Source organism: Budorcas taxicolor, chromosome X (assembly GCF_023091745.1).
Source record: "Budorcas taxicolor isolate Tak-1 chromosome X, Takin1.1, whole genome shotgun sequence".
Taxonomy (NCBI): domain Eukaryota; kingdom Metazoa; phylum Chordata; class Mammalia; order Artiodactyla; family Bovidae; genus Budorcas; species Budorcas taxicolor.
In genome coordinates this window covers 120215183-120242294 of record NC_068935.1, presented here as the reverse complement: position 1 = coordinate 120242294, position 27112 = coordinate 120215183, and the positions used below count along the sequence as shown (strand labels likewise).

The window sequence follows — 27112 nt, the reverse complement described above, 5'->3', positions numbered from 1 at the left end:
TGACCAGACTAACCAAAATGATCTACAGATTTAATGTAATCCCTATCAAATTACCCATGACATTTTTAATAGAATACTCTTAAAATTTATGTGGAACCACAAAAGACTTAGAATTCACAAAGCAGCCCTACAGAAAAAGAACAAAGCAGTGAGCAGCACCCTCCCAGACTCCAGACGATACTACAAAGCTACAGAAATAAAAACAGAGTGATATTGGCACAAAAACAGACATATGGATCAATGGAAAGCTCAGAAATAAACCCACATACATACAATCGATAGTGTATTCTTGCCTCCTTTGTTGAAAATCAGTGTGGAAAAGACAGTCTCTTCAGCAATGTTGAAATGTTGGAAAACTGCTTGCAAACCAATGAAGTTGGAACAAACACACCCTCTCACCATACACAAAAATAAACTCAAAATGGGTTATAGACTTAAACATAAGGCATGACACCTTAGAACTCCTAGAAGAGATCATACCAATGTTTTCCCAGGTCAGTTTCCCAAAAATGCAACCTCTCACCATACACAAAAATAAACTCAAAATGGGTTATAGACGTAAACATAAGGCACGACACTTTAGAACCCCTAGAGGAGGTCATGAGCCAAATATTCTGACAGAAATCATACCAATGTTTTCCTAGGTCAGTTTCCCAAGGCAATAGAAATAAACAAATGAGACCTAATCAAATTTATAAGCTTTTGCACAACAACGGAAACCATAAAATGAAAAGACAACCTACAGAATAAGAGAAAATATTTGCAAATGATGAGACCAACAAGGGCTTATTTTCCAAAATATGCAAATAGCTAATACAATCTTAGTAACAAAAAGAAAAACCCAATTCAAAAATGGGAAGAAGACTTAAATAGACATTTCTCCATAAAGGACATGCAGATGGTCAAGAGGCAGTCACTAATTATTGGAGAAATGAAAATCAAAACTAAAATAAGGTACCACTTCCCACCAATCAGAATGGCCAGCATTAAAAAGTCTACAAATAACAAACACTGAAGGAGGTGTGGAGAAAAAGGAACCCTCTTACACTGTTGCTGGGAATTTAAGTTGGTGCAGCCACTTTGGAAAACAGTTTGGAGTTTCCTCAGAAAATTAAGACTTACCATATATGGTCCAGCAATCCCACTCCTGGGCATATATCCAGACAAAACTATAATTCAAAAAGATAGCTGCACCCCAGTGTTCCTAGCAGCAATATTCACAATTGCCAAGTCATGTCGACAACCTAAATGTCCATCAAAATAAGAGTGGATAAAGAAGGCATGGTATATATGTGTGTATACACACACATACAGACACACACAATAAAATACTACTCAGCCATAAACAAAAATGAAATAACGCCATTTTCAGCAACATGGATGGACTTAGCACTTATCATACTAAGTGAAGTCAGAAAGACAAATACCATATGATATCACTTATGTGTGGAATCTAAAATATGACACAAATGAAGCTATCCATGAAACAGAAACAGAATCACAGACACAAAGAACTGATTGGTGGTTTCCAAGCGGGGAGGGGGTTGGGGGAGGGATAGAGTGGGAGGTTGGGGTTAGCTGATGTAAGCTTTTAGGCATAAAATGGATAAACCTGTTCTACTGTATATACCACAGAGAACAATACTCTTTATCCTAAGATAAACCATAATGAAAAAGAGTATAAAAAATGTGTGTGTGTGTGTGTATAACTGAATTACTTTGCTGTACTACAGAAATCAACACAACATTGTAAATCAACTATACATCAATTTTTTAAAACAAAGTCTTCCATAGAACCGTCTTTATTAACTCTGCTGATAATACTGGTTATTTACTTCAAAAGTACACACACAATAGATATACCAGTGGAGTCTCCACACTGTTCTCCATAGTGGCTGTACTAGTTTGCATTCCCATCAACAGTGTAAGAAGGTTCCCTTTTCTCCCCACCCTCTCTAGCATTTATTGTTTGTAGACTTTTTGATAGCAGCCATTCTGACTGGCATGAGATGGTACCTCATTGTGGCTTTGATTTGCATTTCTCTGATAATGAGTAGCCATCTGTATGTCTTCTTGGGAGAAATGTCTGTTAGTTCTTTGGCCCATTTTTTGATTGGGTCATTTATTTTTCTGGTATTGAGCTGCATGAGCTGCTTGTATATTTTTGAGATTAATTGTCAATTGCTTTATTTGCTATTATTTTCTCCCATTCTGAAGGCTATCTTTTCATATTGCTTATAGTTTCCTTCATTGTGCAAAAGCTTTTAAGTTTAATTAGGTCCCATTTGTTTATTTTTTCTTTTATTTCCATTACTCTGGGATGTGGGTCTTAAAGGATCCTGCTGTGATTTATTCAGAGAGTGTTTTGCCTATGTTTTCCTCTAGGAGTTTTATAGTTTCTGGTCTTACATTTAGATCTTTACTCCATTGTTTTAGATCTTTAATTGAAAGAGACACATGTACTCCAGTGTTCATGACAGCACTATTTACAATAGCTAGGACATGGAAGCAACCTAGATGTCCATCGGCAGATGAATGGATGAGAAAGCTGTGGTACATATACATGATGGAATATTACTCAGCTATTAAAAAGAACACATTTGAATCAGTTCTAATGAGGTGGATGAAACTGGAGCCTATTATATAGATTGAAGTAAGCCAGAAAGAAAAACACCAATATAGTATACTAACGCATATATATGGAATTTAGAAAGATGGTAACAATAACCCTGTATGCGAGACAGCAAAAGAGACACAGATATAAAGAACAGACTTTTGGACTCTGTGGGAGAAGGCGAGGGTGGGATGATTTGAGAATAGCCTTGAAACATGTATATTACCATATGTGAAATAGATTGCCAGTCCAGGTTTGATGCATGAAACAGGGCACTCAAAGCCGGTGCACTGGGACAACCCTGAGGGATGGGATGGGGAGGGAGGTGGGGGGGGTTCAGGATGGGGGACACATGTACACCCGTGGCTGATTCATGTCAATGTATGCCAAAACCCACTACAATATTGTAAAGTAATTACCCTCCAATTAAATAAATTAATTTAAAAAAATAGAAATGGAGGTGGAAAAAAAGAAATACCAGTGGAGTACAAGGTGGTTTACAGAATTTTCTTTTCTCTCTGTAATTTTCACTCAGAATTCTATATAGAATTTAGGCAAGAGATCCTGTCTGCATCTTCTGTCTCAGTTTTAAGATTCAGATCATGGCCTCAGTCCCCTAAGACTTTTATGCCTTATCCCAGCACATATATATCATGGAAAAAACAGGGGCAAATCAGGGCATGATGAGTACAAAGTCTCATCTCTTCTCTCTCTCTTCCAACCAATGAAACAGGAGTTCCTGACAATAAAAAGTGATCAAGGCAGTACATTTCTTCTGCGTCCTCTTCCTCTGGTTGATCCAAGAGGCACTGGCCTTGTTTTATAACACAAGATCCATGATGCCACTGACATACTTCACCCTTACCCATAAGCTGTGCATCCGCCAACTGGGGGACTGGGATGAGCTATGAAACCAACCTTTGCAGTAATAGACATTCAGTGACTACCAAATGACTTCAAACAAGAAATAGAAATAGAGAACAGAATTGGCTTTGGGCACTCCTGGGTGCCATATAGAAAGGAAAAGCAGAAACTAAACAAAGAAGTGCATCGACTTGAAGTTATTTGGGCTGATGCCCAAAGTGGAGGTCACATATTGGACCGATAAAGGACAAGGAGGATAAACTGAAAACACCCATTATTGTAGGAAGAAGTGAAATAATTTACATACCCATGCTCCATCAGGCCCAAACAGTTCTAGGAAGTTACCAATGAATTCCCTCGATTTCTCTTCCCACTTCTGAATTAGATCATGACTCTTTTCTTCCACTCTGTTCACAAATTCCTTTGATCTTTCTTCCACGTTTTTGACCTTCTCCTTCATCTTGTCTACCTGGTTTTGGAAGCGGTACTTCTTCTCCTGGTCAAAAATTAAAGGAGAAAGAAAGGGATTTACCCAAAAGGGCTGGGGAGAGATTAGTCACTCACAGAATGGTCAGATTTTATTTCAACTTGTGCATGTTCTTAACCTGAAGAGTCAGGATGCTAGTTTCCAAGGGCTGGATTGACAGGAAGGCTCATCTCTTGTAAGAAAAATCACTTCTGATTAGTCGACTTGAATGGGTACAATGAAGTACAAGTGGCTGTAATGTTCTCTTCCTTGTAAATAGAGTTGAATTCACTTATACAAGAGAAGAACCAAAAGTATCCATTTGCTGTTTATTTTGGATAGATACTAGGTGAATGTATCCCCTCAGTTCTCCTGACACTTAGACAAAAATATGAATTGTACACAGAATGGCCACTCAGAAGCAGCCCGAGTTCTCTATTTTACTGAGACATTGTTAAAACCAATATTGGTTGAAATAAGTGAGCCACTGGCTGGGCCTTAGCATCCATGTATTACACTCAAATTGTCACTGTCATGATATTTCCCATTAAGCTAATGGAACCACATCAGTTTCCTTGGTAATGAAGAAAAATTTTGTTCTGATAGGTTCTCTGGACTGGGATATTGTTCGTAGCCTTGATGCAGCATTGCTATACCTATGTGCCTAGAAGGCATCGGATGTTGGGCAACTCACATGCCATCTCAACCTGTTTTCTCATCTGTAAAATAGGGATAATTATTGTCCCTACCCTATAGGGTTGCTGTAACAATTAGATCAGATAATACATGTAAAGTACTTGGCACAATGCCTGGCATTTAGTAAAAGCTCAGTGTGTGTTGGCTGTTTGATTACTTGTAAGCAACAGAAGCATTTAATCATGTTACTTGGTGAAAGTGGAATCAAAACTATGAAGATAACATGAAACAAAGACTCTTTTCCTCCATGAAGCCATAATACATTTCCTCCTGAAGGAGTAATAAGATTTCTCACCTTTTTCACTATATGGAATTGAAGCCCATTTCATATTGCAGAATTTTTGGAGCCACATACAGTATTACAAACCTGGGTCAGGAGTCCTGGATCTAGACTTCACAAACATCACTGCAGCCTCAGGGCGAGGTGTGAGCCATCCGTGCTGCCAGCCAGCTGTATATAATACACGGCAACCCTCCACTGCTCTCAGGAGCTGCTCGGAACACTAGACCAGGCTCTGGACCAGGGGGCACAAGGCTGGGAGGCTGCTACTGCTTCTGCCTCTACTTTGCTTGAGGGACTTGAGCCAGGTCCCTCCGAACTCAACTTTCCTCATTTTTCTATTGACAAATTCAGGGACTTGGGCTGGTGACTGACCCTCGTCAGCTTCCTGCCACCTGAGGTTCCGTGATTCATCTACACACTCATCCAACACACGTGAGGTACTCTCTGTGCCACAGCCCAGCTTGTGGCCACAGAAAGGCAACGGGCACATCCACACTGACTACACAGCTCCCTGAGCTAAGTGGCTTATCACAGGCCATTGAAAGAGCACGAGCAATAACTTTCAGAAATGGCTCGACATGCCTGGATGGGTGACTGAATTCAATTTAAAAGAACAGGCAGTTTAATTTATTGAAATAACCAGGGTTTTATGCTCTGTAAGATACCAACTAATCACTTTGACTGAATTCTTTTCAGCCACTTGTTCTGTTTGCCACTTGAACCTGACATTTTCCATTTTGTTACCCAGTCTGTATGAAGCCACAGAGCCCAGACTCCCAATACTCCCTGCCTCCTGAAGACAACTGATCATCACTGACTTACAATTACTGAATGAACCCTGGCTTATTCGGAGGCACCGATGATTGGTTTGTGTAAGCTGCTGGATAACTGTGGCTGCACATAATTATAAACATCTAGTTTTGTAGAAAAATCACCGTATCTATTTTTGTGGGGGTGTGTGGAAATTCTGTATGTGTGGAGAGCTCTTATTTTGCTCACCTCGATCAGCTCCTTGGAGTTCAGGCAAACATAGTCATCCAGACTCACCAACATCACCTCTAGCAACTGGGCTGCCCTCTTGGCTTTTTAACAGCTTGTTTTTAAAGATTGTTTTAACAGTTGCTCTATTATTAAACTAACAGCAGCTCTGTGGGAACAATACAGCAGAAATACAAAAGGAAGCCAAAGACTTTGGGCTTTTTTTAAGTGGCTGTAATTTCTCTGGACAAAAAAAAGCAGCTGTTAAAGTTTCTAATGAGCATCTGTAAGGCCTTAATAAAAAGAAAATTGTAAACCGTTAAAATAAGAACACACTTTCTCTGAGTTTAGCTTTGTAGAGCCTCTGTGCTCCTTTCTTCCCTTGGAGAAGAAGACAACTATTGCCTTTCATGAGGGCAGATCTCTCAGAAACCCTTCACCCAACTCTGAGAACTCTGATGGGGAGGTTGGGGTGTGGAAAGGGAGGTGAGGCGGCTCCCTTTAAAAATGTGATGTTCACTCACTACCTGTATGCCTTGGTCAAATTACATTACCTATTTGGACATTGGTTTCTCCACGTATAAAATGGGGATAATAATACATCATTGGGCTGTTATGTGGACTAAATGAGACAGTAAATGTCAAACATCAAGAATATCGAGTGGTGTAACGTAAGTGATTTGTAAACAGTGCCAGCAGTAGCGTGACGTGCTGGTCCTCAGAGGTGCGGGGTGGCACACTTACATTGATAAAGCTGACATTCAGTTCCTTGGCTGTGTAGCCTCTCTGGAGGTTGCGTCGGGCATAAACATCATAGTCACGGACAATCCTGGTGATGATGTCTGATGTTGAGATGCCTTCTGTTCTCTGTGTTGGAACAAACATCCCTGTTCAAATAGAAAACACAGGATGAAGAAAAAACAACTAAGATGATCTCAGGTGACCCATTTTCTTGAATGACTCTCCTGTCCAGGACAAAGTAGCAGCTCCTAGGTCGAGGTGGCTTTCACATCTGGCCCCAGCTGACTCTGCCAGGCTCAATTCCAGGCACTCCCAACTTGCCACAGACACTCCCAACCTGCCACAGACACTGCGTGTTTGTCATATTGGACCTGTTCCCTGATGCACCAGGCATTCACCTGGCTCTCGGCATTTGCTCATTTCAAGCCCTTCAGCAGCTGCAGAGTAGCTCCTCATCATACAGGGTCCAGTCTTAAGGCTATGCCTCTGGGAAGTCTTTCCTGACGTCATCAGGCAGAATCCACACCCATTATAATATAAACTTGACTGCTATTAACAAAAGCATTTTCAGTATCCATTTCCTTGTGGAAAGGGAGCACTCTGAAAGCACAGGCTGTGTCTTGATCATCTTTACGTGTCCAGCACCCAGTTCAGTGCCCCAGTGTCTAGCACATGGAAAGTTCTCAATACATGCAAATTAAATGAGTAAGTGAATGGAGCATAGCAGTCGAGTCAAAGAATTTGTGAGATCACAGCAACTCCCCTTCTTCCCCAGGGAGTTCTGCATCATGTTATAGCAAAGGAAAAGAAGAAGGATGCAGTATTTTTATATCTAAAGACATGCCCAGGGGGTGCTCGATGATTTTACCCTTCTAAGAGCAATCTACTCTCAATGGTGGTTTCACCACACAAAGGCCTTTTCATCTATACTCTACTGGGACTGAGAAGAAGCAAACAAGCACAGAGGATGCCAAGTTCTCATAGAACTTCCTTAAAGTCCTCAAAGATATATTTGAGTGTACCAATACAAGGCCGTAAAGAAGTCACAAGTGTCATCAAAGACAAGGATCTGGTGAAATAGAAAATGACATAAACAGATGAAAGATATACCTGTTTTTGAATAGGAAGAACCAATCCTGTCAAAATGCTTATAGTACCCAATGCACTCTATAGATTCAATACAATCCCTATCAAAGTACAAGTGGCATTTTTCATAGAACTACAACAAAAATTTTAAATTTGGATGGAGACACAAAAGACTCCGAATTCTCAAAGCAATCTTGAAAAAGAAAAATGGAGCTGGAGGAGTCAAGCTTCCTGACTTCAGACTATACTAGAAAGCTACAGTCATCAAAACAGGATAGTACTGTCACAAAAGCAGATATATAGATCAATGGAACAGGATAGAAAACTCAGAAATAAACCCACACACCTGTGGTCAATTACTCTATCACAAAGCAGGCAGACTATAGAATGGAGAACAGACATCCTTGTCAATAAATGGTGCTGGGAAAACTGGACACCTACATGTACCTACATGCAAAAAAATGAAATTAGAACATTCCTTAACACCATGCAAAAATGTAAACTTGAAATGGATTAAAATTCCACATCCTGCAGAGCAACTAAGCCTGTGAGCAACAATTACTGGGCCCATGCCTTAGAGCCCATGCTCTCCAACAGGAGAAGCCGTGGCAATAAGAAGACTGCATACCACAACTCGAGAGTAGCCCCTGCTCACCACAACTAGAGAAAGCTTGCACACAGCAACAAAGACCCAGTGCAGCCAAACCAAACTTGAAAAAATATTTTTAGAAATGGGCAGATCTAAATAGAGATTTCTCCAAAGACAAACAGATGGCCAAGAGGCACATGAAAAGATGTTCAACATCGCTAATTATTAGAAAAATGCAAATCAAAACTACAACGAGATACCACCGCAGAATGCCCATCATCAAAAAATCTACAAACAGTAAATGCTGGAGTGGGTGTAGAGAAAAGGGAACTGTCCTACATTGTGGATGGGAATGTAAATTGATACAGCCACTATAGAAAGCAGTATGAAGGCCCCTTAAACAACTAAAAACAGAACTACCACATGACCCAGCAATCCCATTCCTGGGCATCTATCCAGAGAAAACCATGGTTAGAAAAGATATATGCACCCTAATGTTCATTGAAGCACTATTTACAGTAGCCAAGAGATGGAAGCAGCCTAAATGTCCATCAACAGAGGAATCGATAAAGAAGATGTGGTACATATATACAACAGAATATTACTCAGTCATGAAAAGAACAAAATAATGCCATTTTCAGCAACATGAATGGACCTAGAGATTGTCATAATGAGTGAAGTAAGTCAGACAAAGAAAGACAAATATCACATGATATCGCTTATATGTGGAATCTAAAAAAAAAGGTTGTGTACAAATGAACTCATTTATAAAACAGAAGGAGAGTTACGGATGTAGAAAACAAACTTACGGTTACCAGGGGATGGAGGGAAGGAATAAATTGAGAGAGTGGGACTGACATATACACCCTGCTGTATATAAAATAGATAACTAAAAACCTGCAGTATAGCATCGGGAACTGTATTCAATACTCTGGAATGGCCTATATGGGAAAATAGTCTTAAAAAGAGTAGATATATGTACATGTATAACAGATTCACTTTGCTGTACACCTGAAACTAACACAACGTGGTTAATCAACTATACTCCAATACAAAATAAATTTTAAAATAGTTTAAAAAGACAAGATTCTGGTTCATGCTTGTACTTCTGTTGTTGACTGCAATCACGTGCTGGCAATTGAAATCTATCTAATATGATGGTGGTCACATTCAGTCAGAGATATCAGGCATGACACAGCATGATGGACAGAGCTTAGGGACAAGGGTGCTGGGCCCTCTGCTTCTAGACTTGAGCAAGTCACTCAAGCCTCAGGAGGCAAGTTACTAACCTCAGCCTCCAGAGTTGAGAAATGAGCTGGCTGTGCAAGATGACCTTGGCCTCATCTGTGCCGCCTCCCTCTCCCTTAGTCCTTATGTCCAATCAATGTCTTTCCACTCACCAACCTACTTCCCAAGTGTCTCCCGGGTTCACCTGCTTCTCTCCATTCTCCATCTAAACCAACCTAACCCCATTTGGTTCAAAGATTACAGCAAAAGCCTCAAAACCAGTCTCCATGGATATCACTTTTCTATCTCCTCAAATCCACTCTCCCACAGCCAGAGCTGCAGAACAGTCTTTCAAAATCCTGCTCAACATCCTCATTTGCCTTGTATTTAGATTCAAACACTGTCCTTTGTATTTAGATTCGAATCCTTGACTCTGCAGCAGCTTGCCTTCCCTCTTCCCTGTGCTTCTCTCCAGTCTCCTCTCAGACCCTCTTTTCCCCTTCACTCCCTAAGCCAAGGTCTCTGTGCCACGCAGTGGCAGTGGGCATTGTTCTCCTTGTTTCCTAGGGAGCTGAGCAATGGGCTGGCCCAGCCTTGGCCTCGCCACATTGGACTTCAGTGTCCTGCCAGCGCTGCACCCTCCCCTCACTCTGCCACAAATATACTCTGTGGCCCTGAGGCCAGAAACTTCTTTTACCACGCTCTAAGGCAGTGGGCTCAAAACAGAAATCTAAGTAGAAGGCAGACGACAGAAACATCTAAACACACGGATATTAATAGCACCCAACTGATGCAACTGTGCAGGAGACTCTGATGGGCGAGGGGCCCCAAGCCAGGGACCCTGAGACCACATCCTCACTTTAGTGAGAGCAGCTAGGAGCTTTTCTGGTGAGGAGTACGTCCCATCTTACAGGAGGCAGGCATCTCACTCATGAGCCCTGCCTGTTGAAATGTTAAGAGGAGTGCCTAGTCACACATGTACTTTAGGAAGTCACTCAGACACTGGTGACATGGGCTCACCCTTTCTCTGAAGACGCAGGATGAGGTCTCTGGGGCTGAATAACTGGGAACTGGGGTTGGGGAGAGATATGCTTTGGCTGGTTAGGAGGTGGGTTTCTGAAAGAAGCCAAGCCCTCTGCTGACATAATGAGGCACCCGGCTTCCTCCAAATCCTAATTATTGCTCTGCTAAAAATATTCTGGAATGAGCATGATCAGAGAACCTTTTTTTATCACGCTTTTCAGAATTACGGCATTTGGTTATGGAGCTATTTTAAGAAGCAGCAAAGCACATATTAATGAAGAAAACTTTCAACAGTAATAGGCAATATTAGAAGATGATGAGGAATGAGGACCTTACAGTCTACTTCATTTAAACTTCGTCTTTTCATCTGGCTCTGCTGCAGAATTTTGACATGCAGTTCTGACAAGCAGAGCAGAGGGCTGTAAGGTTTAGTTCCCACCCTCCATATCTCTTGGCTTCACATAAAGTGATTTTAAACTTTCAGAAGGAACCTCGATGAAAGGATAAAAGCCCAACATGAATGCTGACATCATTTCTGAGCGCCTTTCTCCCACGTCTTCTCTACCCAGACCCCAAGCAGATTTCTACTGTGCCTCTCCCTTGGTGTGAAATCAGCAGAGGAGATCAATGGATTGCAAGAAAGGGCCCTTGTGCATATGAAAAGTCACACCTATGTCTTACGCCTGTGCTCCCAGAGCAAGTAGAATACCACCTGACTATTCAATTTGGAGATGGGAATTGTGGCAGATTAAAGGTGGGCACGGCCCCTAACCCTGGGCATCTGAGCTGGCCTTTGTGACTTTCTTATAACAAACGGAATGTGGCATAAGTGATGCTGAGTGACCTCAAAGGCTAGGTCAGAAGAAGATTTGCATCTTCCACTGAAGGTGTTTGCTTTCCAGATGGGTCCTTTAGGATGCATTCTGGGAGCCCAGCCACCATGCTGTGAGGAGCCCACACATGGCAAGGCCACCTGGAGGTGTTCCAGTGCCAACCCCAACTGAACTCCCTGTCGACAAGCAGCATTCACTGCCAGTCACTTAAGCACACCACCAGGGACCTCCCTGTTAGCTCAGCTGGTGAAGAATCCACCTGCAATGCAGGAGACCCCGGTTTGATTCCTGGGTAGGGAAGATCCCCTGGAGAAGGGATAGGCTACCAACTCCACTATTCTTGGGCTTCCCTTGTGGCTCAGCTGGTAAAGAATCTGCCCGCAGTGTGGGAGACCTGGGTTTGATCCCTGGGTTGGGAAGATCCCCTGGAGAAGGGGAAGGCTACCCACTCCAGTATTCTGGCCTAGAGAGTTCCATGGACTCTATAGTCTGTGGGGCTGCAAAGAGTTGGACACGACTGAGCGACTTTCACTCACTCACTCATGGTAGACAGTGTGTGTTGTATGTGTTAGCCACTCAGTCATGTCCAGCTCTTCGTGACTCCATGGACTGTAGCCCGCCAGGCTCCTCTGTCCATGGGACTCTCCAGGCAAGAGTACTGCAGTGGGTTGCCATTCCCTTCCCCAATGATAGAGAGTAAAATAGCAGAAATTAAACTAAGCCATTAAAAATCTATTGGGTTGGTCAAAAAGTTTGTTGGAGTTTCTCTGTTACATTGTACAGAAAAACATGAACAAACTTTTTGGCTGACCCACTACTTCTGCACCTACCTTTAGCTACAATACCAGTTCCAGCCCATGCCTTCCTCAAGCACTTCTTCACTCCAAGGTTCCCAGGCCGCAATAGGCTTATGAAAGGTGGTCTGATGGAGGGAGATGGGTGGAGAAGCTAAGGAATCAAGGTAATGTACTGTACCACCCCCTCCACCATGGACAGCTCCACATTTAGCGTCAGGAAAACCACCTGACCCTCTAAGAGGATAGAAGTAATTACCTTTGCCCCAGCTGTCTTTTTATGTAATCCAAATGGATATAATTTGGGTGGGCTGAGTATTTTAAAAATCCCAGCCATGACTATTTTGATTCCTGGTTTGATTTGAAATCCTGTGACACTGATGGAAAACCGCAGCTCGGGAAAATGACCAGCACTGGGGATAGCCGAGACTATTTTCCATTATACATTTGCCAAAAGAGCAGTTAGAATTTTTGAGTTCTTGCCTGTTATAAAGTACAGTGAGGAAAATGCAAATTTTAGATATAATTTCAAAGATCTTTCATTCAGATCATAGTCATTTGGGTTTTTGTTTTTTGGCTGTGCCCCATGGCATGTGGAATCTTAGTTCACCGGCCAGGGATTGAACCCATGTCCCCTGCTGTGGAAGCACACAGTCCTAACCCCTGGATCACCAGGGAAGTCCTTGGATCTTAGTCATTTATGAAGCAAGTCAAAGAGTAATTCCTTCCATCTTTCACTGACATTTTGTTGGGCTGTAAGGCGAAGATGGTTTGGAGTAATTTAGCATATCATGAGCATCTCCTTCAATAAAGACGTGTGTGAGGGACTCAGAGGTCAAAATACCAATAGAAAGCCAACAAACTGGATATGAAGGACAGTATCATTCAGGCCAAAATATCACCCTTACATCTAAATGATATAAACAATCAATTCCACAAGACAGAAGTGTGCTGTGCAATTATCTAGGTAATGTTATCTAGGTAAATGGTTCCATTTCCTGTGTGTTGGGAAGAGCCCCTGCAGACAAAGGCTTCCATCTTAGGCTGCCTCTCCATCGTACTCTATAAAAGCGTTCTCTTGTTCCACCAGCACTCAAGGAGCACCACAGATGTACCAGGGACTGTGCTGGGGGTGCAAAGATGGATGAGATGTGGCCATAGCCTGCGGCACTTCACTCTAGCTAGGGACACACACACAATCAGGCTGCCAAGAGAAGGGAGTTGAAAAGGAGGTCCCTGTGCAATGAGTATCTGCATCCGAGGAGGGCGCGGGGTGTGTGGAATCATGCCCCAGGGAGAGACGGCATGTCCAGGCTGGCTCCTCAGGGGGCCCTGACCAAGAAGCTCAGAGGAAGGGCATTCCAAGCTCAGAGGACAACTGGAGCAAAGGGAAAAAGTGGACTCCATGTACAAAGTACAAAGGTACAAAGACAGACTCCATGTGCCTGGAGTGTAGGGTGTGTGGAAGGCAGAGCACAGAGCAAGGCTGGTGAGATGGGGAGAGAAACCCAGCAACAAAACCCGGCAGTGGTCAGAGAGCAATGGGAAATTAGAAGGTCCCAGAAGTGTCCTGGAAATGGAAGCAAAGACAAGAGTGTCTAGGAAAAGAACACGGTCAGCAGGGTCATTATGCCCGGAGGGACTGAGCTGAGACCACTGGACTGGGTGGCCCAAAGGCCATCTGAGAACTGAGCCGGGATGGGACAAAAGTCAGAGCCCGTGGCTGAGGAACGACAGTTGCCACTAAGAGGAGGACTGAGCAAGGATGTGAGTGGAGGGAGAGGCAGGAGGAGGGCGGGAGGAAGGACCGGGGTTCGTCTCTGCGGACTTCTGCGTGTTCGTAAGCTGATGAGAAACTACCGGAGAGTGAGCGCCCTGGATCACAAAGGGAGGGAGAATGAAGGAAAACGTGCTCCAGAGACGGGAGGGTAAAGGGGCCAGCCTGGGACAGAAAACACATCCCTCTTCCTCAGGACGCAGGGAAGAGGCAAGGGCACAAGGAGGTATGGGCAAATCAGGGCAGGAAGGGACAAGGAGGAGGCAAGCGGTAGCAGGGAGCACTGAGGACCCCGCCGAGGGTCTCAACCACAGGTCTGCTCTGATGCCCCAGCAGCCATTTCCCTGGAGTCTGAACAGCATGGGCGCATGGAGAGCGCTTGACAAAGGGAGCAATTCTAGGGAGCCCACAGGGAGGGAAACTTCCCTCTTCCCAGCCCCCCAGTAAGTCCCTGGGACCAACCAGAGTCTCTGACCCGAAGAGAAATGCCTAGGGACAAATGGGACAACTGCCAAAGCTCAGGCACCTTGTCTGCCTTCCAGGACCTGAGTTAGCCGCTTCAGGAGGAAAGCAGTTTACCTGATTCCACAAATAGATGTGTCTATTTTTTTTGCCTCTGTATATGGTGCCTGAGGATATTATCATGTGACGGGATGACATATGGTAGGACTGGACTAGGGAGACAGGGAGTCCAGATCATTAATTATCCCGTTATCTGTCCTCTTCTGGAAGGAACTTTCTTGGGAGCATAGAGTAATTTCATTGTTAATGAGGAAAATGATTGCCCTTCAAACAACAGGGTTGGGGAGGGGGATAAATTAGGAGACTGGGATTAATAGATACACAGTGTGTGTGTGCTCAGTCACTCAGTTGTATCTGACTCTTTGCGACCCTGTGGATTTTAGCCCACCAGGTTCCTCTCTCTGTTCATGGGATTCTCCAGGCAAGAATACTGGAGTAGGTTGCCATGTCCTTCTCCAGGGGATTTTCCTGACCCGGGGACTGAACCCATGTCTCTTATGTCTCCTGCATTGGCAGGTGGATTCTTTAACACTTGCACCACCTGGGAAGCCCTAGCAGATACACACTACTGTATATAAAATAGATAAACAGCAAGGTCCTACTGTATAGCACAGGGACTATATTCATATCTTGTAGTAATCTATCACGAAAAAGAATACATATATATGTATAGCTGAATCACTCTGCTGTACACCAGAAACTAACACCACACTGTAAATTAAGTATTCTTCAATAAAGAAAAATAAGACTCCTGTGATTTTATGTCCTCTAAAATTGAGCCTCAAACCGGAAGTCGAGTATTTTGGTGCTCAGGTTAATTTCTACATAAACACCTAACTGGTGTCTGTGCCACAGCTGAGCCTTAGCACATGTCAACAGAGGCTTGCAGAGGCTCTCTGGGAGACATCTGAAAGTCCATGCCTTGTAAGCGTGTGCTGCAGACCCAGGGCTGGCGTCTCTTACTAAACCTCAGTGTTAAGCCGCAGGGGACAGGTGAACACAGGAGGACCCCTCACCTGCTTCCTTTATATGCTTGTAAATATCATCAGAGCCAGCAGAAGAGTACGGAATGTCATCATGAGCCACAAAGTCAATCTGTCAGAGAGAGAAAAGAGTGACATCACCACAGGGATGGGGGTACATGTCTGCAATATGAAAATACATATTTTTAAAAACAAAACAGCTATGATAAAGCAGTCTAAATAAGCAAGTTAGGTCCCATCACTCCATGGGAAATAGATGGGTAAACAGTGGAAACAGTGGCTGACTTTATTCTGGGGGGCTCCAAAATCACTGCAGATGGTGATTGCAGCCATGAAATTAAAAGACACTTATTCCTTGGAAGGAAAGTTATAACCAACCTAGATAGCATATTAAAAAGCAGAGACATTACTTTTCCAACAAAGGCCATCTAGTTAAGGCTATGGTTTTTCCAGTAGTCATGTATGGATGTGAGAGTTGGACTATAAAGAAAGCTGAGCGCCAAAGAATTGATGCTTTTGAACTGTGGTGTTGGAGAAGACTCTTGAGAGTCTCTTGGACTGCAAGGAGATCCAACCAGTCCATCCTAAAGGAGATCAGTCCCGGTGTTCATTGGAAGGACTGATGTTGAAGTTGAAACTCCAATATTTTGGCTACCTGATGTGAAGAGCTGACTCATTTAAAAAGACCCTGATGTTGGGAAAGATGGAAGGCAGGAGGAGAAGGGGACAACAGAGGATGAGATGGTTAGATGGCATCACCGACTCAATGGACGTGAGTTTAGGTAAACTCTGAGAGTTGGTGATGGACAGGGAGGCCTGGCATGCTGCAGTTCATGGGGTCGCAGAGTCGGACACGACTGAGTGACTGAACTGAACTGAAGGTAGACTTGAATCCTGGACTGGAAGGTATTTCCAACTGTCTTTGTTTGCATGAGGGCTTCCCTGGTAGCTCAGCTGGTAAAGAATTGGCCTACAATGCAGGAGACCCCAGTTCGATTCCTGGGTCAGGAAGATCCCCTGGAGAAAGGATAGGCTACCCACTCCAGTATTCTTGGGCTTCCCTGGTGGCTCAGACAGTAAAGAATCTGCCTGCAGTGTGGGAGACCTGGGTTAGATCCCTGGGTTGGGAAGATCCCCTGGAGAAGGAATAGGCTACCCACTCCAGTATTCTTGGGCTTCCCTGGTGGCTCAGACAGTAAATCTGCCTGCACTGATGGGACCTAGATTGGTTTCTCTCCTTTGCTGGTCCCTCTTTCTTCTCTTACCTCTAACAGTAGGTTTTTTTGGCCTTCTAGTCTTCTGCCTCTAAAATCTCTCCTTCAGAGATTTCATTCGTCCTTCAGATTTTAATCACCTCTACTGTGAGGACCCAAAATCTTCATTCCTATCTCACTGATGGCAATAGGTCCTCCCTCACACTTAAGTAATATTTTTTTTTATTTTTTGACTGAGCCACACAGCATGTGGGATCCTACTTCCCCAACCAGGGATTGAACCCATGCCCCCTGCAGTGGAAGCCAGAGCTGTAACCACTGGACAGCCAGGGAAGTCCCCCACTTAAGATATATTTTATATTGTAGAAATGAATTCACGTCTCTTCTCATTTGATTCATGCAACCACCTTGTGAGGCAGGTAGGGCAAGTATTACTAATTCAGTTGGGTCATGCAGCTGCTGAAATGACAAAACTTGCCCAATTTCCCCCAAATCATCCTCTTCTCTTTCGCCACCCTTGCTGTCACTTTAAAAACCTGTCTGGAATCTTCACTCATCCTTAAAACTGGCGTCCCTTCCAATGGCGCCTCCCTTTTCTCATTTACTTAGGCTCCAAACACCCTAGAATCAGCCTTTTTTCTCTACTTCCTTCACCATCAATAGCATAGAAGTCACAAGTTCCGCTGGGGTGTGTATGTGTGTGTGTACTCACATGAGTGCATATACCCCTCTCTTTTTCTCCATTGCTTATGCCAAGTCCAGGGCCCCATAACCTGGATTATTAATACCAACTTGTATCTGGCCTTCCTCCCCGCAGGCTCTTTCCTCTCCAGCCAGCTCTCTGTCACATGGTGGGGGGACCTCCTTCAACAGAGTTCTCTTTTTGTCATCCTCATACCTGCTTATCTTCACTAGTTCCTTGTTTCCTCCTACATCAAGTAAAAACTGCTTGCCTGAGGAATTCCCTGGCAGTCCAGTGGTTAACACCCCAGGTTTCCAATGCAAGGGACACCGGTTCAATCCCTGGTTGGGGAACTAAGATCCCACATACCATGTGACATGGCCAAAAACCAAACAAACAACGAAAGAACTCCTGGCCTAAACTTCAAAGCCCTTTATTAAAAGGCTTCACTCCAGCTTGAGAGGTAAAACAGCAGTTTAATTCGCCTGGGTATGGATTCCTGCTTCATCATTTACTAGCTGTATAACTCATAACTTAGTGGTCTGTGTGCTCAGTTGTGTCAGACTATTTGCGCCCCTATGGACTGTAGCCCGCCAGGCCCCTCTGTCCATGGAATTTCCCAGGCAAGAATATTGGAGTGGGTTGCCATTTCCTTCTCCAGGGGATCTTCCCAACCCAGGGATCGAACATGTATATCCTGTGTTCCCCTCACTGCAGACAGATTCTTTACCACTGAGCCATTGGGGAAGTGGTAAGGATTAAATCAGGATTTTTCAGCCTTGGTACTAGTGACATGCCGAGCTAGATAATTCTTTCCTGGAGGGGGAGAGTCTATCTTGCACATTGTAGGAGGCTTAGCAGCACCCTTGGCTTTACCCACTGGATGCCAGTAGCACCCCTTTAGTTGCTTCCATCGTCAAATATCCCTTGGGGGCAAAGTTGCCCCCACTTGAGAATCACTGGATTAAATATTACAATTATGTAAAGGTGCTAAAAAGAATAACTGGTACACAGCAAGTACTCAACAAATGTTACTGCCATTAATTCTGTTCTTAGTACTCAAACTTAGTTGTCCTTCCCTCTCCAGTGGATGACAACAACAACGTCTCAGGGTGGCCATGAGATTGAATGTGATTCCTGTAAGAGCAAAGCCCTTAGCACTGGGCTGGGTCCGTGGCAAGCACTCGATAAACGGCAGCCATCACAAGCAGCCCCGTAACGCTTCACACAAGTTGAAGATACAATAGATGCTTAGTAAAAATGTGTTCGTGATTGCTGGAAGTAAATCATATTGTAGTTTTTCCTTTTTCTTTTTATTCTTGCTGGGAAATTGTCTCCTCAGCTATTACCCATGCACATTTATCAGCATTCTCTATTCTCTGCTGCATCGTGAATTTAAAAATAGAAAAGAAAACTCTTAGAACAGCTTAATCTTATTTTTTTGTACTGCTTATAAAAGGAAAGAATAGCTCCTAATGTGGGGCTTGTAGGGAGATACAAAGCACATAATTTCATGCAGATCAAAAGGATTTCTCATGTTTTCAACTAATAAAAATCTATCAGTAGGAGTCTCAGGGTCACAAAATCAGAGATAGAAAATTTTTTCCTTAGAGCCTGACCCCTGCCCCTCTGGATAAGATGTGTGGTCATTTGTTCCATGAAAAATGATGCCTATGAATCTATAAGCATCAATAACAATGGTGATAATGGTGATGATGTTTTTGGACCTCTTGCTTTGGGCCAGCCAGTGTGCCAAGGGTTTCACAACACGATCTCATTAGATCCTCAAAACAGCAGTTTACAGTTTAGGTGAGTTCAATGTCTTGCTCAAGGTCCCACAGTTACGAAGGGATAGAAGCCACACGCGGACCCGAGTGGTCCAGCTCCAGAGCCCACAGTGAGGAAGCAGGTGGCTGTCAGTCTGCAGGCGTGAGCACAGGACAGGCGCTGCGTCAAGTGACACCACGTGACAGCGCCTGGAGTTGCCGCTTTCCTAAGCTGGACGACTCCTTGGATTTTTCTGGGTATAAGGGCTGAAACAGACGACTCTGTAATCCTGTTACTTACAGAATGTGGAGGAACAAGTACCTTGTGTTTTTCCAGAAACTCTGGGGTGAGTGTCCACGGAGCATCTCTAATGACTTCATCCACATAGCGACAGTGTCTCAGAGCTTCGTATCTCTCCGCTTCATTCATCACGGTGAAACCCTTGAATTTGTGAGTGAGGTCGTCACTGCAAACTGAAGCAGGTAAATGCATTAAATGCTGTTTGCTGGCCCAGGCCCTGCCCACAGCCATCCCAGTACAGACTAACTCCTCAGCTAGACAAAGAACTCAGCCTCCCTAGGTGTGTGGCATAATCAAACTCTTCATTTTTGTTTGTTTCTTTTTGTTTCTTTAATGGGAACAAAGGATCAGTGAGGCAAGCTAAAATTCATTGGCAATGGAGAATTTTATTTTAGTCCTAATTACAAATGCATTCTCCACTGTGTCTTTTATTAAAACTATTCTCCACACCCCTTTTATATCTTTTTATTTCCTTATCCCACCCTTCAGTGAAAATTGCTATTCAGAAATAAAATGACCAAATGAACAGAGAAAAGACAGCAAGGAGACCAAGAGGCCTGAATTATTGAACGTTGGAGCAATGAGTTCTAATTCCTTAACTATATCGTTGTGCTTAGTAACCCAAGTGTGATTCACATACATGCACATGTGCGCACACACACACATGCTTCTGTTCCATGGATTGTGGTCCAGTCACTATACAATCAAGAGGAGAAAGTCACAAAATAGAAGATGCGGTCAAGCCGAATTCACCCTTCCCATATCGCATCTTTACTAGATCTCAAGCTCCTGAATCCTCAAATGGGCATGATACTATCCTCCACCATCAGCTTTAGAAATGATTTTTTGAGGATTTACATATAAGTGCTTTGAAATAGGGACTTCCCTGGTGGTCCAGTGGTTAAGACTAAACCTTCCAATGCAGGGGGTACAGGTTCGATCCCTGGTCAGGGAGTGAAGATCCCATGTCCTGGAGCCAAAATACCAAGACATAAAATACAAGCAATATTGTAACAAATTCAGTACTTTTTAAAAGTGGTCCACATCAAAAAGTCCTTAAAAAAAATAAGTGCTTTGAAATAAAGTGAACAATAAATACTCCTCATTATCATATCCAGAATATATTTTTGTTGGCCAAAGCAGCTTTTCTACATGTCAGGAAGAAATGGCATTGTGGCTACAGGCCCGGTTCATCAACATCCCCATCAGCATCTTACTGTAGCCAGTCAAACTAACCTGACCACTCCTGAAGATGAGGTTGTTTTCTTTAAGGCCTAATGTACATGCAATAACCTTATAAATTTTAAGTGTACAAGATGCTTTAAAAAACAAAAATACAGTCATTTTCTTGGAACCAGGTCATGACCCACATCCAGAAACAAATCTGGCCACAGAGTAAGTACAGCCAACAGTTGCACTCAGCATCCTTGGAAACCCTCCTGCTGCAGCCCTCACACGCTGCGTCCAAACCACCAGCAAAACTGCTGGCTCCCTCACAGCACACCGAAGCCACGCTCTCCTCACCACTTTTGCCGCTCCCTGCCCGGCCCATTCACCATGAAAGACCTATCAGATGACATCACCCTCAGTAGTCGAACCGTTCCCATCTGCCTCAGAGTCAAAACCAAACTCCTCTGGCAGCCTACAGGCCCCTACCAGATCCACAGTTCCCTCCGGCCATTCCTTGCCTCTCTGACTGCATCTCCTATTGTGTCCCAGCCCCTGGCCTCCTTGGCTACTTCCTGAAGCCACCAGGAATACTCATACTCAGATCAGGGCTCTGCACTTCCTGTTCCCCAAACCTGGACCAACTGTGCCCCAAATTGCCATAGGGCTCACTCCCTCTCCTCCCTCAAGGCTCCCCCAGCCACTGTATTCTAACTCGGGATCTGCCCCCACCATTGGCAGGCCTCGTATCTCCCCACCTTACTTCTTGCTATGGCACTCATCATTATATGATTGCCTTATTCATTTATTGTTGGTGTTTCTCTACTAAAATATTAGCTCCTTGAAGACAGGGACTTTTGTCTGTTTCCTTTTCTGAAGCCCCGTAGGAGACGCAACTATTTGTTGAATGAATTAACAGTGCCTGATATGTATAGATGCTCGATAAATGTTTACTAGGATTTAAAATAATAGATGTATGTTTACCTGCAGGTACGTTCCAACATTCATGCACATAAGAGACTAGTATGCCTCTCAATACACATGTGTATGTCTATATATCTCCTATACATACTCCCTGTGATGATGAATAGACATATTCACAATACAACGTAGGAAACATTGTAGTGTCTTACATTACCAGCAACACGTGGCAGGCTCAAAAACCTCTTAAGTATTAGAATCACCTAAGGAGCTTTTTAAAGATGCCCAAGCTCCACTCCTCAAGGTTTAGATTCAGTGGGTGCTATGGTCTGAATGTGTCTCCCCAAAACTCATATGTTGAAATCTTAACTCCCAAAGATGATGATATTAAGGGGGTAGGCCTTTGGGAGGTGCTCAGGTCATGAATGGCATTAGTGCCTTATAAAGGAGGCCCCAGAGAGCTCCCTAGCCCTTTCACCATGTAAGAAAACACTGAGAACGATCCAGCTCTGAATCAGGAAGAGGATCCTTGCCCGAAGACCATGTCAATGCCTGGACTTTATACTCTTCAGCCTTCAGAATGATGAGAAATGAATTTCTGTTGTTTTGAGCTACCTGGTCTGTGGTATCTTGTCATAGCAGCTCAAATGAACTAAGACAGTGGATCTGGAGTGGTGTACAGGCAGCACTATTTTTAACAAGCTTCAGGGATGATTCCAAGGCAGACAACATTTGAAAGCCCCTGAAGCATATTATGAACATCTGGAGTAAACAGCCCAGCCTATCTCTGAATCACCCATCTCACCCAGCTTGGGGAGTAGGGTGTGTAGTAGGGCCATAATGACCATGTCATGTATTCATTCACCACATGCATTCGGGTTTGACTTCATAAATAGGAATTATTTATGGATCAAGCTGTACAATTTAAAAATTGATCTATGGCTTTTGAAATGTTCTTAAAAGATTTTACTTTTTAAAAGACTAAAGGAATTTATTAAAAGACTGCCTCAAGAATTGTATTAAGCAAGAATGGATTTCAGATCCATCAATTTTCTATTTTAAACAATAGAAAACAAAGCCAAACCATATCCTCCCCTTCCTTTTGACCCTGCACCTGACCAATTTAGTGTCACTTTGAGACAGCTGAGATAATGGCCTCCTGACAGAGCACAAAGAAAACAAACAACCTGTTTATGCCAACACAGGGTCCTATTTTCATATCCCAGGAGTGACCTCAAGAAGCAGCTGAAAACGCTGACCAGTTATTGTCTAAACATTAATTACGCCCAAAGCGGCACTGTTGTTCTCGAGTCTTGGCAAATGCAGCCTGACGACCAGATGGAGAACTCTGAGCAGTGGCGTTCCGGGGGTGAATTCACTGAGCTGTCTGGGAGCTCCTACTGGAGCTAACCTATACCGGCAGCCCACTGTGCTCAAAATAAAATATTACTAATACCCTGCAGGAGAGAAAATATAACATGAGGAATGAATTTTTGAGCCCAACCAACTTGGGTTAGGATCCTAGCTCAGCTACTTATTACTGGGTAAGTTACTCAAACTCTCTAAACCTCAGACTTGCCTGGTAGTCCAGTGGCTAGGACTCCGCACTCCTGATGAAGGGGGCCAGTGGTCTGATCCCTGGTCAGAGAACTAGATCCCACATGCCGCAACTAACAATCCCACATGAAGCAACTAAAAGTTCACATGCCTCAACTAAAGATCCTGCATGCTGCACCAAAGACCCAGTGCAGCCAAATAAGTAAATAAATGTTTAAAATAATACTAAATAAAAATTATAAAAATCAAACTCTCTAAGCCTCAGTTGTCTGTCTTTAACACATGGCAAAGTTTGGAGAATTAAATTTGATCATCTGTGTGAGCAGAGAGGCATGCTCAGTAATGTTTGCCATTTTTTCACAGTAGCAGTGATCCAGAGCCATTTGTGGTGACATCTATTTGTTTGTGTTTTCGGCTCTGCCTTTTCCCTGCCCCCACTCCACGCACGTGCCCAGCTTCTCAGTACAAACTCCCCCACAGTAACTATGAGATTCAAGCTGCTGGTGGACAGCCTGTCTTTCTGACTGCTGTTTTCCCAAAGCCAGAGCTCTTTGGGAGGAATTCTGTAAGAAGACACATAGAAGATTCCTCCAAAAGAGGAAGAGGTCCAAGGTCAGAGGGTCCCACCAGCAGCAGAGCCCCAGGAGCGATGAGGACACTGGGGTTCACTTGGGCACAGATTGCCAGGGCCTCACCTTCCACAGGCACAGTGGATTTGCTCCTTCCAAGCAATTTTGTGGGTTCAGATGATGAGAGCAATGCAAAACGGTCTGGGCTGGAGACTGGAAGCTCCTCTCCTGTTTCTGTCAACATCTTGCAATCTTGTTTGACTCTAGGGCAATGAAGAGATCCCAGCAAGGACCAAGACTGAGTCTCCCACCAGTCAGGCAAAATGGAGTCTTAGAGGAATATTTAATTTCAATCAAGATACAATAGAGCATATGCCTACATTTATAGAGTAATAGTTGTATCTAGTGGGTATAGTATTTCTATAATTGTTAGCTTTTTATCCCTCTCCTGGGAGGCAGAAGTCAGTATGTGGTGACTCACATCCTTACAAAATTTTTTCCAGGAGAAAAATTCTCTGATATAATTTTTAATCTCAAAAAAATAATTTTAATTTCTTATCTTGGTTTTTAAATGGTGTGAGACTTTACATTAAAATGGAGGGGGAAAACGTTTTATAACTGGATAGTTTCAATTCACTAAAATAATGCCCACAGGGAAAACATGCATAAAAAAATTTCAAATTATAACTGACTCTGTACTTAAAAATTAAAAACACAGGTATTATAGTGCAAAAATCATGGCAGTCTGTGGTATCTGTTACTGCCTAAGGTTGGGAAGTAGAATGTAGTACCACCAATTATCACAGTTTCTATCTAGTCTTTGAATCAATAGTTAATATTTCTTCCAAATACTAAGTATTTCACCTGTTCGTGTTTGTGTACTTGCCCCAATCAGAGTGGTTTCATGAGCAAAGCCCATGCTCTACCCAAGAGAATTCCTACAGCAACCCTGCCTGCATATGTAAGGGGGTCCACAATTAATATAGTAGGTTCTTTCATTTCACTGTCACCATTTTCTTTGGTAACTACATACATAATGTTAAGAGTTTGCCTTTCAACCAACCATTTTATTTTTTAATATTTTTATTTATTTGGCCATACCAGGTCTTAGTTGCAGCATGTGGGATCTAGTTCCAGGGACTGAACCCAGGCCCCCTGCATTGACAGTGCAAGTCTTAGCCACTGGACCACCAGGGAAGTCCCCAGAATATCTATTTTAAGGGACTCCCTAACTTTCCTCCCTATAGAATTTTCTGCCATTAAGTTGTTTTGTCAAACTCAAGATAGATAGTTTAAGATACTCTTCAAACTAGGGTACACATACCCCTGCTGCTGCTGCTAAGTCACTTCAGTTGTGTCCGGCTCTGTGCTACCCCATAGACGGCAGCTCACCAGGCTCCACCATCCCTGGGATTCTCCAGGCAAGAACACTGGAGTGGGTTGCCATTTCCTTCTCCAATGCATGAAAGTGAGAGTGAAGTCACTCAGTCGTGTCCGACTCTTAGCGACCCCATGGACTGAAGACCACCAGGCTCCTCCTTCCATGGGATTTTCCAGGCAAGAGTACTGGAGTGGGGTGCCATTGCCTTCTCCTACACATACCCCTCAGATCAGTTCTGTTCAGTTGCTCAGTCGTGTCCATCTCTTTACGACCCCATGAATCGCAGCACGCCAGGCCCCTAGAGATACACAAAGGCTTTTCAAGAGGTATCCAAGCACTGGTAGTTTGAAGAGAACTGATTTCCAGATCCACAACTTCTAAGAGTAGCCTCTCCTAAAATTAACGGGCTAAAGAAAGCCCTGTATCCAGAACCAACCTTACTCTACTCTACAAAAGAAACCCATCATTTAAACCTTATTACACTGCATGGCAGGGAATTAAATCCTGAGGCTAACACAAACTGAAAGCTCATTTACTGACTACTCAAAGCACCATGAACCTATAAAAGCTTCCTGTCTTTTTCTTGCACATGTTTCTGTTATAGGTGAAACTGAATGTTAGAAACTAACTATGGTAGACCGGGGAATGATGTAACTTTTTACCTAACAACTTTGCCTCTTCCTTCTCCCAACTATTATCAAAGGATGCAAAGATCGTAAGGGATAAGGCCCATGAATTCAAAGCAAAGGAGCACTGGTAAAAATACTGAATGCTGAAGATTGCTTTTTCATATAGTTAAGGGTAAGCATTTTTTCCAGCTATTCTCAATGCTTATATTGAATCCTAGAAGTGTCTTTTCTCTTGTAGTTAATGAGTAAGCATTTTTTCTGCTACTCACTTCAGAATCACTTCAATAAGTCAAAGCTGTATAAGCTGATACTGCTGCTGCTTAGAAATACAACTGGAATATTTTCCTGGAATTATCAAATGCTTCAAAGTACACTGAAATGAACATGTGGATAAAATATTCACATGCTTTCTCCCAAGGTTTCAAACATACTATTTTTAAAGGAAGACAAATATCTATTATATCAACTCACATCATATTTATTCCATTTACAATGAATCTTTCTCCCATTTCATATTCTAAATGTGTTTTATTTCCTAGCTCTTCATAACAAAAAATAAAATATCTATGCCAAATTACCTTTTGGCAGTACATGTCCTTCTCTATCCTCAAGTACATAGGAAAAGTATAATCAAGATATCTTAAAAAGGTAAGTTATTTCTGATTTTTATAGATTTTACTTAATTATTCCCAAAAGCCAAACTCCAGAGCTTGATACACCCATATACCAATATTTAGAGAAAGAATGAAACTGAAAGTCGCTCAGTCATGTTCGACTCTTTGTGACCCCATGGACTATATAGTCCATGGAATTCTCCAGGCCAGAATACTGCAGTGGGTAGCCTGTCCCTTCTCCAGGGGATCTTTCCAACCCAGGGAAGGAATAACATGCCTTAAAAAAAAGCATACTCCTCTTCTTATAAATATCATACTTTTGCATATAAATTATATTGTATTACTATACATTAAGGATATTATATTATTTTTGTAACTTTGTATCTTCTTTGTAACTTGTTATATCAGACTTACATTATTTTAATCTTGACTGATTCTTTTTTATACAATAGATTCTGTAACATTTCTCAGTGGTTTTCCTAACGCTTCTTGAAATATATTACTACATTCAAACTGAAAAGACTTTTTCTGCATTTCTAGGGTTTTAGTAGGTATAACAATGAGGATTGGTTTTGCCAATTAGGTTAGATGGTGTTTTCTGCAAATCTGCTAAATTTGCTAAAACTGCAGCCCCAAGGTGTGTTTTTTAAGTTTTAAGCAAATGATAAATACATTTTATAAAAATTTATTGGATTGACACTGGTGTAATGAAATTACCAATATTTCTATCTCCCCAACCCTTCTTGAGTATTTCTGGTTGAATAGGTTGCTTTCAAGTAAAAGAGTAAGTGTTATAATTAAGAGTCATTGATTAGTCTTGATATAGCCTTTGTGT

The 27112-nt window shown here is 42.9% G+C and overlaps 1 protein-coding gene across 1 annotated transcript in view; it reads right to left on the bottom strand.

The window, feature by feature from the left end:
* PCYT1B (phosphate cytidylyltransferase 1B, choline) overlaps positions 1 to 27112 on the bottom strand; it is a 122175-nt gene that overhangs the window by 25235 nt on the left and 69828 nt on the right. Inside the window, exons 4-7 of the mRNA XM_052663519.1 lie at positions 19461 to 19612; positions 15510 to 15588; positions 6646 to 6788; positions 3786 to 3974 (exon numbers count right to left, since the gene is read on the bottom strand). Coding sequence (XP_052519479.1) covers positions 3786 to 3974; positions 6646 to 6788; positions 15510 to 15588; positions 19461 to 19612 — 563 coding nt within the window. The remainder of the gene's footprint in view (positions 1 to 3785; positions 3975 to 6645; positions 6789 to 15509; positions 15589 to 19460; positions 19613 to 27112) is intronic.